The following is a 13342-nucleotide window of genomic DNA, read 5'->3' as shown; positions in this document are numbered from 1 at the left end:
AAAGATGAGTGGGGGAAACGAATGTTCGCATTTTAAAATGTACGAAGAGTAATCTTAAAGTTCACTTATTGACTAGGAAACATGAATATTGACCCTCTCGCCTCATTTTTGAGTGTTTTGTAAATTGATGTTGTAACAACGGTGGACTATTCCTTTGAGAGGATGAACCCAGTGAGTGACTCGCGGATTAATATAGACGAGAATTATTTGGTTTAATATTCATTTATAATCTTTGATTCTCCAAATAAGAATCTGCTTGCGCAGCTTTCAATATATTAAATGTGTAGGGTAATTTAGTTTACACGGTGTACATTACAAGTATGTTCAAACTGGATATAGATGTAGTAGTGTTGTACCCCACTTGTGCCGTCATACGGAGACAACTACGATTGGGTTATTATCTATTTTTTGCCATCCTCTCGTACACTTGGTAAAACGCATTACATAGTGTGGTAAATTCAGTGTTTCCCCGTATTTCCAACTAGGTTTCTTTATCAAGTTGTAATGACACAGGAATTGCAGAAGGACTTCTTGTTTACAAATTTATTTAAACAACAAACAATGCAACAAACAAAGAAAAATATAAAAAAGTGCCAAGTGGACCATTAAATTAATAATACCAATATTCTCATTTACACCAGGCAAATGATTTTCACAATACACCAAAATCTGGGCTTAATAATGTCAATATTAGCTCTATGGCTAAAAATAAATCTTCGCATAAAAAAAAAAAACTTTTGAGTGGGGTCAACACAGAGAATGGACACGTTATACAAAACAACAATTAATGTGGGTGATCAATAAGTTAATTTGACCTTGACTGTTCTTGTGGTGACTCCACTCCTACATTTACAAACAAAGTAAATTCCTAGGTTAACACTGCCATTGCCTCATTATAGTTTTATATAACGAGATTAAAGTTTCTCGTAATATTCTGTTAAGTAACACATTCATACCTAAGCAAGTTATAATGTAAGCTGAAATAATAATAAATTATCAGATCAAGTTGAAGTAGACATACAAATATGTCTAACATCCAGTTTCATGTGCCTGTGAAAATTTCAATGATAAAACTGTTCTTCTCCAATAACAGTTAAAGTCAAAATCCCCATAACAGAGACTTTACATTTAATACATTCCGTGCATTCCTCACTAAATCTTACACTGAAGGGTAATGGTTTCCCTATTAAAAAGGGCTCTGTCATCAGGTTAGGATGTTGGACGTCTTCATTAGACTGTGTCTAATGACTGCCGTCATAGCATTTCAGGAGGTTGTACTTCACATATGCAACTTGGTCAACCTGCTTTCTGGAATTCATTCTCCAGAAGAAACTTTCCCGGCAAAAGTAAAAGAATCCTGCAACGTGTAAACAATAGACTTAACATGCTTGAACAAATCAGAAAATCTGAGTAGTTAATCAAATTTCATAAAATAATTTCAATCAGTCATTTGAAATTAATGGCCAAGAAGAAGAAGCATATTATATATAATGAGTTTGGTTAACAGTACAATATTTTGGATTAAGCACACCTACCCTTGTACATGAATACATCGTGTGAATCGATAGGCACTCCACCAAAAGCTGATCCAGTAAATTGAGGGTACCCTCTGTCTATCAACTGAGCCTTTACATCCAGTCTGTGACAATAAATAGGACAAAATAGTGAAAAACTACACAAGGACAGGTAACAGGTATTGCTTATGCAAATTGAATAGAATATTCTTCTCAGTACAAAAGTTTTAAACTTTCCGATGAGCTTTTTCAAGTCGCAGTCTTGAAAAAAAGTTTTTCTCACCTCCAGAAGTTCTCGCCGTTAAATAGAAGCACTTTGCCTTTTCCTCTCTGGATTGCTCCCACCACTCTTTCTAAGTTGCTTGGTAGGCCGAGCTTCTCAATTCTACGTGGTCCGAGTACTTCATTTCCGGTATATACCCAGAACTGTTTTTCTGTGTGCACAAGATACAGGTTTCATTTTCACTCAAAAAACATATTCATCTAGTAATTATGGCAAAATATCTCAATCTGTAATGCTAGTACCTGCAAAGAAGTAAATCTTTTTAGTAAGTTGGTCTTCAAAGGCAGTATTAATGACTGCTGGCAAGGCAGGCCATTTCTCAGATACCAAGAAAGGACCTTTGTGTTTTCCAGTGCTTGATAACTTCCAGTAGTGCCTTTGTTGTTAAAGAAAAATAATTTAAAAACATTTTATTTAAGAACCTTGTTTAGTGAACATTCACAGTTAATGAACATATAATTTGTTTTCCCATATTAATCTATTTGTAGAATGATGACTCATACCCATCCTTGAAGAAATGAAGCTCTTTCTGGATTTCAGTGATGGCATCAAATTCTTTGATTTCACAGGCATCCTGGGAAGGGTCTACTACATGTGTTGTGGTGGAAACAAATGCAGTTGTCTCACTTGGGGTGGGTCTAGTTGGCATGATTGGAGAGGAATTAGTTGTCTTGGGTTGTGGTGGAGTGGGATCAGGGCCTGTTTTAGGTCCTGAAAGGAAGTAATAAAATAAAAATAGAGCTATGAAGCAAGAATAATTCGAGAAAATATTGAATTTTGTATCAATCAGTAAATGATCGATTGTTTGATTGATAAATACCATATAGATACTGAATGCCCTTGATGTCATCACTATGCAGAGAGAAATCCTCTACATATTTGTACATGGGATACATCAGAGCATCTTTGATGTTGGAGTGGTCCAGACCAAGTACATGTCCGAACTCATGGGCAGCTACCAGAAACAGACTGTATCCTATGAGGAGAAAGCAGTGTCATTCAGATTAGGAATGTTTGCTAGTGTCTCACTTTCACATTTATTGCTGTATTACAATATTGTTATTTTATATTGTGTCTATCAATACACTCACCCCTATCAGGGCAAAATCCCCATTTTTTGTCTGTGTCATAATTGCTGGTAGTTCCACACCAGAGTTTTCCATCACCTCGGCCATCGCTGGTGCAGGAAGTGTATGTCTTTCCCAGGAAGATGAAAGGAAACTGGCATGGCTCTCCATCTGAATTCCCACCAATCACAGCTGTATCTGTGAGGTGGGAAAAAAACTTCTTAAATATATGCTGTGGCACAGTTGCTAGTGTAATTATATCTGGTTGTGAACTGCTTTACTGTTTTTTTTTTGATAAAGGGGTTATGAGATTTGCTCACCTCTATTAGGGCAGAATCCATATTGGCTATCTGTGTCAAAGTTAGCTGTAGTGGCACACCAGCGATACCCATCAGTTCGTCCATCTGTGGTGCATGAGTCATATTTTACCCCCTGAAACACAAAGGGAAAGACACATGGTGCCTCATTGCTGTTCCCCCCAAATGTGAAGAGAACTGTTGGGGAAACAAAGACAGAATGTTAAAAAATTAAATACTTTCTTTGGCTCATTTTATATTAATTCTTTACTAAGCAGAGGAATGAACCTAATTAAATGTGACCATTTTATATAATCTCTGTTTTTGAGTAAAAGCCCTTCAAAGAGAACACTTACGTTCACTGGGACAGAAGCCAAATTTATTGTCCTTGTCATAGTCTGCAGTGGTGGCGCACCAGGGGAGTCCATCTGTGCGCCCCTCAGTGGTACAGGTTTTGTAGGATATTCCCTCAAACAGGAACGGGAAGTGGCACATGGCTCCATCTGCGTTACCGTAGCGAGTTTGAATTGCTAAAAGATACACATAATTGTTATTTTCTAAACTAGTGTTTACCTTTTTTTTCCTTTAAACTCATACTAGATTTTCTTAAAAGGTAATAAATGTGTTAAGGCATTTAATACCAAAAACTAAAAAAAAATTTGATTGTAATTGATTATTTTACTCTTTTGACAGCCTACAATATTTTAAGTTTCTCTTTTATAGGTTAAAAAAAGCGATTGCGATTGTTCCACTATGCAATCTTAACAATCAGGGACTTATACTCCTACATGATGTTTAAAATTCCGGCCACTTATAAATCCAAACTGCTCCAATAAGAACTGTGCAAATGGGGTGTATTCAAGTACAAAACAGGCCCTTCATTTTACTTTGTTGTACATTTTTGACAGGAGGCATGAATGACTCTCACCAGGTCCGGTGCCCAATGTCCAGTATTCATCATCATCAAAATGGGCATCCCCCTGTATTCCTTCACCTGGAGGATAGGCGTGAGCCAGCAGGCCATCTGTGCCATCAAATGGGTAGCCATCACCGTGATCTGAAACAACAAACAGCAACCCATTCAGACTTTTTTAGAACCCCAAGTGTTTTGTGTTACAATAGTTTTTCCATCAAAGAAGTGTAATTTTTGAACCACTAGCATCACCAAACGGAATTGTAAAAAATAATGAATGTTTTCAAACACTGGTTGGACAAAAGATCCCACCCTAAACTCATGCCATTGAAATCCAATGTTTCTGTGTCAGGATGGCTGGAACGCCACAGAGCCACAATGGTTACACTTTTCAGCAGAATCAACCTATGATTGGCTTAGTCATAGTTGATTGCATATTAAATTTGAATAGGAGGAAATAGGTTATTTTTACATCATAAAAAAAAAAATCCATTCTTCACCTTACATCTGAAATTGTGAGTGGTTTGATGGGATACAAGAATCCAACTAACCTGCTTTCCCAAAGGAGATCATGATGTCAGCAGTGCCCTCATAGAGGCGGGTAAAAGTCAGAGGGGTCACATCATTCCACACCTTGAAAGCTCTGGCAAATGCGTCATCGATCAAAGAGGCTTCCATGTCAGGAGAATAATTCAGAATTCTACGAGTCAAAACAATGCAACTGATTAAAATCTGTTCACCACAAATTATCGGGATTTTAAAGTGCTTGAGTATGTTGCTAGTGTAATATATCTTTTTGTCATTTAGTTAATATCCCACCTGTATGTGACATCTTTGTGGTTCCATTTCAGGTCCCCAGCAAAAGTCTGATAGTTGCGGATATCTGGGACCCCACAACGAGGCTGCTTCATTGCATCAATTGTGCGTTTGTCAAGTGTCCCTGTCTCCTGCAGTCCGAGATGCTTTTGGAGCTTCTTCAGAGCTTTTGAAGTGGATATGACTGACTGCATTCCACTCTTCTGCAAGACATCTATGTAGCCATAACGCTTCAGGTACTCCTGGAGCCAAAAAAAATATAAAAGGAATTCATACAGATTCATTAGATTCACTTGTGCTCTATCTATTCCAACATTAATCTACACTATAAAAACTGGTAACCTGCAATTTTACCTTAAGGAGCTATTTCTATCTGGTCTAAACCTTAAAATGAGCTTTGTTGGTGTAACCTAATTTATTCAGGTTGATTCAGTGAAATAATATTTCTGACTTGAATCAATCCACTTAATTTATGTTACCACATATAGCACATTTCTAGGTTAACTTTTTGTTCAGTGTTTTGTCTGGTAACATCTAAATTAAGTTTTATTCAATTCAAAAATGTTATTTTTTGACTAAATCAATCTAATTCTCAGTCAGACTAAATCAACCTGAAAAATTAGGTTACACCAGCACAAGTAAGTTTTATGGGTTATATCAATTAGAAATAGATCTCTGCAGGTTACCTCTTTTTTCAGTAAATATATTGTACATGGAATTTATTAAAAAGGACTGAAGGCAAAATATGGTTTATATGGTATGGATATCTATCCATACCTTATAAACCATATATTGTCTTTGGTTTGCAATTAAAATTATGCCCATTTGAACAGAACCATAAAAAAAAAAAAAAAAAAAAAAAAAAAAAAAAACTTGTAGCTTTGAAATGCAACTTATACTCACATCTGCCAGCTGTATGTCTGTCATTTTCTTGATCACATCTCCAGGGAATGTCACATACACAGATTTGAGTGGAAGACACCACACTGTTAATGAGCAGATTCCTAGAACCAGAAATGACAGGACTCCAAGTCTCATATTTAGAGCTTCAAGTCACAGATCAAAGTAAACTTTAATAAGGAAACAGAAAACAAAGCTGGAGAAACGGTCTTCCTAGGAGAAGTCAGATCAGATCAAGCCAGAAGTGAAGAACATGCGGTCTTGTTGTGTCTTCTCAGCTTGATCTCTCTGTCTTCTCTCATGCCCTGAAGGCAGTATTTATGTGGTCCATAGGGATTAGTCACTGAACACCCGCCCACCTCCTGTAGGTCATTTTAGCACTCCCACTTACTAAACACTTACCCACTGATGAAAAATATTTTTTTAAATCTTATTAAAACATCCAGATCCCCCAAAAGGGATTTTCCAGGAACCTATATATATATATGTCATTTCTGGTTCAAGGAACCTGCTCATTATATATATATATATATTGGCTTCTTAAATTCTATTCTTGATAATTCCATTTCTAAGCTTTCAGTGAAATTAGTATAAATTAGTATTAAGTTAAAAAAAATTCTGTATTTTATTTCACACATTATCAACAAAACTAATTTTAAGTTTTAGATCAAATAGAAATAGCTCTATAAAATAATCAGGTAGTTTACCACTTTTTTCTGTGGATATGTTTGAAAGTTTTTAAGGACATACAATGCACATGAATGGATTAACAAATAGGTTAAGAATGTTTCTGTTCAACCAGGAACCCCAAACTGTTGCAGGATTGCTTCCTTAGGTTTGTGATGTATGAAACCCTGGCTGTCTGAATCCGTGTTTTTGAGATTGTCTTTGGTAAACTGCAGTTCCAAGGCAAAAATTCTCAGCCATGGCGTTGACTGCTGATTTCACTCATGGTATGTCTTCTAGCATATAAAAAACACCATATGGACATGTAAACAAGGTTAAAAACTTGATTTTCACTGTAGGGGGTCTTTTAGTAAGGAACAGGAAGATGACAAAAATAATGATAAGGACTGATGCAACAATGCTTACTTCTATTAAGCCTTAGGGGAAAGTGGAAGAGGATGCAGTTTGGAGGATGGAGTCACTAGTCCACAATTATTTACTCATTGAGAAGAATAGGCAAATAGAGTAGTTTTCCCTATAAATAATTTTCACCAACGTTCATGAGGCTGAATGACTGAATGACGTTGAATGTACATGCAGGTGTTCTGACAACATAGCTCCATAAACTTACTAACCATAAATTGTGAAACTCTATTCATGTTGGACTGCACTGTGCAACTGGCCTGTTGAGGGGGTTCTGAGTAGTTTGTGCCCAGAGGCTAAGGAAGTCCTAATCCATATATGGGCATGCATTGCTCTAGTTTGTGGCAAGAAATGCAGAAGCCATCAGCTGGTGTTATTTTTTACATCTAAAAATATTTCTTAAATTTTGTTGCCTAATGAGGACATGAGAGTGTTGTGTTGGTAGATACTGCAAGACAAAATTATTAGCTCATTTCCTAATTTTGCTGTAAGTCACCATACGTGTGCCTGTATGGGTTTCTTGGGAAACTACAGTATAAAAGTTATGATTATTTTTTTTCTCACATACTCCACCTAGAAGAATGCAATGCACTCACAATACATTTGATATCACTGCAAACAATGAACAAATGCATTGTGACACAACCTGAAACAGGAAAGAGTGCTCTCATGGCTTAGTGCTAAAATGATCTTGCATGTCTCTAATTTTGACATTTAAAAAAATTCACATTTTCTTATGCCATTGGAGGTGGTGACTGCCTGTATGTTTTATTTTTAAGTAAATTATATAAAAAAGTAGGCTCTATTACTAAATTACTTTTATATGCATATTTGATTACTTACTAAAATATGAATACAGAATAATGTATCAACACGTATAATATAGTTTTTAAATGGAAGAAACTAGTTTATACGTATGTTCAGGCTGTAAAGATGTATAGTGGGCTGTGCCAAATTTGAACATTTGGTAATTACTTACAGACATGGGGTTATCACAGTAAAACAAGACTGCATTAAGAAATCCTATTGTCTCAAGTGATCAACACTTCTGACACAAATGTAACATCCTTTTTAATTATTTCATCAGGAGCAAATTCTAAAATTTGCCGATTTCAGTCAGACTGATCACAAACACGCAAATCACATTCAACAGCAGAATTACACAGACGCCTAATTAGACAAAATTGGACAAACAAGAAAAACTAATTGCTCTCTTTCAGAGTTTAAACGATGCTTAGAATATCTGTTAATCAAAAATAAAATGAAAAGGCTGATTTACAGCTTAAACTTTTTATCTGCCTTCCTATGCATCCATTGACCCATCTATCTATCCATGTACAGTGCATTCAGAAAGTATTCAGACCCAAAGTATTCAGTTCCAAACTTCTTCCAATTAAGAATTATGGAGGCCAGTGTGCTCTTGGGAACCTTCAGTGCAGTCAAAATGTTTTTGAAGCCTTCCTCAGATCTGTGCCTCGACACAATCCTGACTCTGAGCTCTGCAGGCAGTTCCTTTGACCTCATGGCTTGGTTTTTGCTCTGATATGCATTTTCAGACAGGTGTCTGCCTTTCCATATTATGTCCAATCAATTGAATTTTCCACAGGTAGACTCCAGTAAAAGTGTAGAAATATCTCAAAGATGATCCAGAGAAATGGGATGTACCTGAGCTAAATTTCAAGTGCCATAGCAAAGGGTCTGAATACGTATGTCAGTGTGATATTTCAGTTTTTTTCTTTTTAATAAATTTGCAAAGTTATCAAAAATCTGGTTTTTGCTTTGTCATTATGGGGTATGGAGTGTAGATTGATGTGGAAAAAAATATTTAAAGCATTTTAGCATAAGGCTGCAACATAACAAAATTTGAAAAAATAAAATAAAATAAAAAATGAAGGGGTCTGAATACTTTCTGAATGCACTGTATCTATCTTTTTGTCTGTCTGTCTTTTAACATAAAGGAATAAGCCCCAGTATATGTGCATCAGTGAGGTCAGGCACATGACGTTCGGTGATGCTAATCCTAATGGTGTTCAGTGGTGTCCAGGTCAGGGCTTTGTGCAGGCCGGTCCATTTTTTACACACCAGACTTTGTGAACCATTTTTTCATGTCCTTTGTGCACAAGGACAATGTCATTTTTGAACAGAAAATACCCTCACCAAACTGTCACAACAAAGTTGGAAACATAGAATTCCCTAGAATGTCACATTAGGGTGTAGCATTAAGATTTGTTTTGACTAGAATAACTGGAATAGCTCAAACCGTTAATTACTGTAGAAGGGGATACCCACATGCTTGAATAGGTTTTTGGTCAGTGTCAGACTTGGCGGATGCCAAAGGCAAGGAATGCACTCATTTAACTTAGAGATGTTTGTGTTATGATACAAGATGTTGGAGTATTTAAAAAATATTTTTTTTTAAATGTTCATCAACCGAAAAAAGCTATCTATCTATCTATCTATCTATCTATCTATATATCTAAAATGTCATTTGTAATGTATTTCGTTAGATTACTCAAGGTCAGTAACGTATTCTAAATACTTTGGATTACTTCTTCAGCACTGGTAGATTTTTTCACTTGTTTTGACTATAAAAACTCTGCCAGTACAGTAAGACAAAATACACATGTTAAAAATACATTCTCTGAAAAACCTAAATATGTTATGCAGTGTTGTTTCTAAAACAAGATAATCAAATTGATCTTGTTTTAAGGATTTTTTGATATTTTTACAGGAAAACAATAAAAAAATTATTATCAAAAATATTATTTTTGCCCTAATATCAAAGGTCTTAATAGAAAAAAAGAAATTATGATCCAATGTGAATTTTCTTGATAAAAAATATGATCGTGCCTGGTAACATGTGCATGTAAAATGACTAGAAATAGCATTTTAGCTTAGCGTAAAGCTGACAATTTATACAAGGTTTATTTCTATTTCTTCTGCTCCAAACTTCTCTGTCTGCTCGTATGAATGTAACGCATCATGAGAAAGCGTTTCACCACTGTTCAAATGCACTTTGGATCGCATCATTTATATATATAAATGTTTTCCATCTGAAAGGACTAAATATTAAATGAAACAATAAAATGCAAAGTAATCTCTTCAGTAATCAAAATACTTTTTGAATGTAACTGTATTCTAATTACCAATGATTTAAACTGTAACTGTAGTGGAATACAGTTTACTATATTTTGTATATTTAGTATTACTTATATTTAGTATTTTAAATACATATTCCAGTTACATGTATTTCGTTACTCCCCAACTGTCATGAATTCCGCCTTTGTTGTTCCTCCTGCTCACCACCAGAGGGCTCCATCACCCGTGGATTGATTTTAACTCTCTGGACTCCGTTTCCCATAATCCCCGTACCTGGCAATAATTACCTGTTCACCTGTTTCCAATCTACTCAGCTATTTAAGACTCACACTCACTCTTAGTCATTGCCAAGTCTTGTTTTATCCAGGCTGACATTTCTGAGTGTTTTCTGAGTTTGTTGCTTTACCTGTGTATTATCCTGAACTGTTTATTCTGTTTTTGATCTGTTGCTTCCTGCCTACTATTACTGCCTTATTTACCTGGATTTAACCTGTGATTTGTCTGCCGGCTGCCCCAACCTCTTGCCTGGATATTGAATACCCCTCTGGACTGCCTTTGATAAAACTGCTGCTGGTGATTTACCCCTGCCTGTCTGTATTAATACGTTTATTGTTATTAAAAGCTGCACATGGATCTCAACTCCGTTGACTCATCATTACACCAACCCTGTGTGTGTGTGTGTGTGTGTGTGTGTGTATATATATATATATATATATATATATATATATATATACTGTTGTCTGTCTTAGCTGACAAATAGCGGTTCCCTGTCTACCAATCACTGAGGGAGATTTAAAAGAGCACGCTAATAAAACATGATGTCATACATAGCAACGAGATCAACTCCTCCTTGCTCTTATCTTAAGGTTTCCTTAGTAAAACTTGCTCTTAGCAGCTTTGTGAATAGGTTTTAAACAAAAACTTCTAGCTAGGAACAATTTAGAGAACTCCTAGTGGTCAGATAAAAATCTTAGTGAATATGGGCCCAGGTTTCTATTTCCAGTAACGCAAGGTGATGTTGTCTAATAGACTACATAGCATGCAATACGCTTCCTGGAAGGCTTACCACAGTATGTCACATGGTGCAAGATTAAACGTGTTCATAAGGAAAGCTCAAAATGTGAAATGTTCATATGAAATGTTCATTTAAATTGTAGGCCTACTTTGTGAAAGTCATTGTATTAACTGAAATGCTTAAGTTATATTTACTCACTTGCTTTAATCAATATCATCTTATAAAGTTTAATACCATTAAAGTTTACTTTAAAACTGTGTCCAAAAACTTGAAATAAATGTAATTAAAAATAAAATTATTACTAGTTATTTTTTTCAGTGTAGTTCCTATCCCTTTCTATCAATGCCATTTGTAAAAATCATCATTTTGATCCTGAGCTTGGAATAACCTCAAGTTAAAAGGCTTCATGGGCATAGTGATTAACATTATTGTGTACAAAGTCATTTTTCATCCCCTGGGTGACTCCATACTTGAGCCTGAACCCTCAACATTTGCAGCTGGAATATGCAACATTCTGTAACTGTTGGACTTAGTAGCAGCTGTGGTTTATAATACCAACAGTAAAGACTTCTTTTGTGAGATACTGTAAATTGATCATCTTATACAGTTGAAGTCAGAACTTTACATACACCTTAGCAGAATACATTTAAATTCCGTTTTTCATAAGTCCTGACATTTAATCATAGAAAACATTGCCTGTCTTACGTCAGTTAGGATCACTACTTTATTTTAAGAATGTGGAATGTCAGGATAATAGTTGAGAGAATTAATTATTTCAGCTTTTATTTCTTTCATCACATTCCCAGTGGGTCAGAAGTTTACATACACTGCTAGTATTTGGTAGCATTGCCTTTAAATTGTTTACCTTGGGTAAAACGTTTTGGGTAGCCTTCCCAAAACTGGAATTTTGTCCCATTCCTCCAGACAGAACTGTTGTAACTGAGTCAGGTTTATAGGCCTCCTTGCTCGCAAACACTTTTTCAGTTCTGCCCACAAATTTTCTATCGGATTGAGGTCAGGGCTTTGTGATGGCCACTCCAGTACTTTGACTTTGTTGTCCTTAAGCCATTTTGCTACAACTTTAGAGGTACGCTTGGGGTATCATTGTCCATTTGGAAGACCCATTTGATACTGAGCTTTAACTTCATGGCTGATGTCTTGAGATTTTGCTTCAATATATCCACATAAAAATCTCATGATGCCATCTATTTTGTGAAGTGCACCAGTCCCACTCTTGCAGCAAAGCACCCTCACAACATGATGCTGCCAACCCCATGCTTCATGGTTGGGATGGTATTCTTCGGCTTGCAAACCTCACCCTTTTTCCTTCAAACATAACGATGGTCATTGCCCAAAAAGTAAAATTTTTGTTTCATCAGACCAGAGGAAATTTCTATAAAAAAATTAGATCTTTGTCTCCATGTGCACGTGCAAACTGTAGTCTGGCTTTTTTATGCTGGTTTTGGAGCAGTGGCTTCTTCCTTGCTGAGCAGCCTTTCAGGTTATGTCGATATAGGACTCATTTTACTATGGATATAGATACTTGTCTACCTGTTCCCTCCAGCATCTTCACAAGGTCCTTTGCTGTTTTTATGGGATTGATTTGCACTTTTCACACCAAACTACATTAATCTCTAGGAGACAGAATGCATCTCCTTCCTGAGCAGTATGATGGCTGCGTGGTCCCATGGTGTTTATACTTGCGCACTATTGTTTGAACAGGTGAACGTGGTACCTTCAGGCATTTGGAAATTGCTCCCAAGGTGAACCAGACTTGTGGTGGTCCACAATTTTTGTTTCTGATTTCTTTTGATTTTCCTCTGATGTCAAGCAAAGAGGCACTGTGTTTGAAGGTAGCCCTAAAAATACATCCATAAGTACACCTTCAATTGATGCCAACTTGCCTATCAGAAGCTAATTGCCTAAAGGCTTGACATAATTTTTCTGGAATTTTCCAAGCTGCTTAAAGGCACAGTTAACTTAGTAAATTTCTGACTCACTGGAATTGTGATATAGTCATTTAAAAGTGAAACAATCTGTCTGTAAACTACTGTTGGAAAAATTACTCGTGTCATGCACAAAGTAGGTGTCCTAAACAACTTGCCAAAACTACAGTTTGCTAATATGAAATCTGTGGAGTGTTTAAAAAATTTGTTTTAATGACTTCAGTCTAAGTGTATGTAAACTACTGACTTCAACTGTATGTAGTCTTAAACAGCTTAAAGAAATCATAACTATATTTAAAACGTTTCTTGATTTTATAACACTTTCTCCTATCCCAGCTCAATATGTAGAACAAGAAAGCCATTCGAAGTTTGACCCCCCTGAAAAGTGTTAACAATGTGGCTCT

The 13342-nt window shown here is 36.0% G+C and overlaps 1 protein-coding gene and 1 long non-coding RNA gene across 3 annotated transcripts; one reads left to right on the top strand and one right to left on the bottom strand.

Annotated features, from left to right (window-relative positions):
• The first annotated feature begins 41 nt into the window (after positions 1–41).
• On the top strand, positions 42–2910 carry LOC127414980 (uncharacterized). 2 transcript variants are annotated; one of them, XR_007892890.1, is made up of 3 exons: positions 42–171; positions 2286–2429; positions 2658–2910. It is a non-coding gene; the product is annotated as an uncharacterized LOC127414980 (long non-coding RNA). The 2 variants fall into 2 exon arrangements; XR_007892889.1 differs by having other exon boundaries at positions 2625–2910.
• LOC127414979 (matrix metalloproteinase-9-like) lies at positions 1209–6190 on the bottom strand. Its single transcript, XM_051653407.1, has 13 exons — positions 5793–6190; positions 4893–5131; positions 4625–4773; positions 4089–4217; positions 3517–3690; positions 3185–3358; positions 2889–3062; positions 2618–2773; positions 2301–2508; positions 2040–2173; positions 1798–1948; positions 1536–1639; positions 1209–1357 (listed from the first exon to the last, which is right to left on the bottom strand). The coding sequence occupies exons 1-13, from the start codon at positions 5925–5927 to the stop codon at positions 1242–1244; spliced, it is 2043 nt and encodes a 680-aa protein (XP_051509367.1). The 5' UTR covers positions 5928–6190; the 3' UTR covers positions 1209–1241.
• Between the last annotated feature and the right edge of the window lie 7152 nt (positions 6191–13342).

The sequence above is a fragment of the Myxocyprinus asiaticus genome, chromosome 24, assembly GCF_019703515.2.
Source record: "Myxocyprinus asiaticus isolate MX2 ecotype Aquarium Trade chromosome 24, UBuf_Myxa_2, whole genome shotgun sequence".
In the NCBI taxonomy this organism is placed as follows: domain Eukaryota; kingdom Metazoa; phylum Chordata; class Actinopteri; order Cypriniformes; family Catostomidae; genus Myxocyprinus; species Myxocyprinus asiaticus.
The sequence above is the reverse complement of the archived record's forward strand: the minus strand, read 5'-3'. Positions and strand labels throughout refer to the sequence as shown.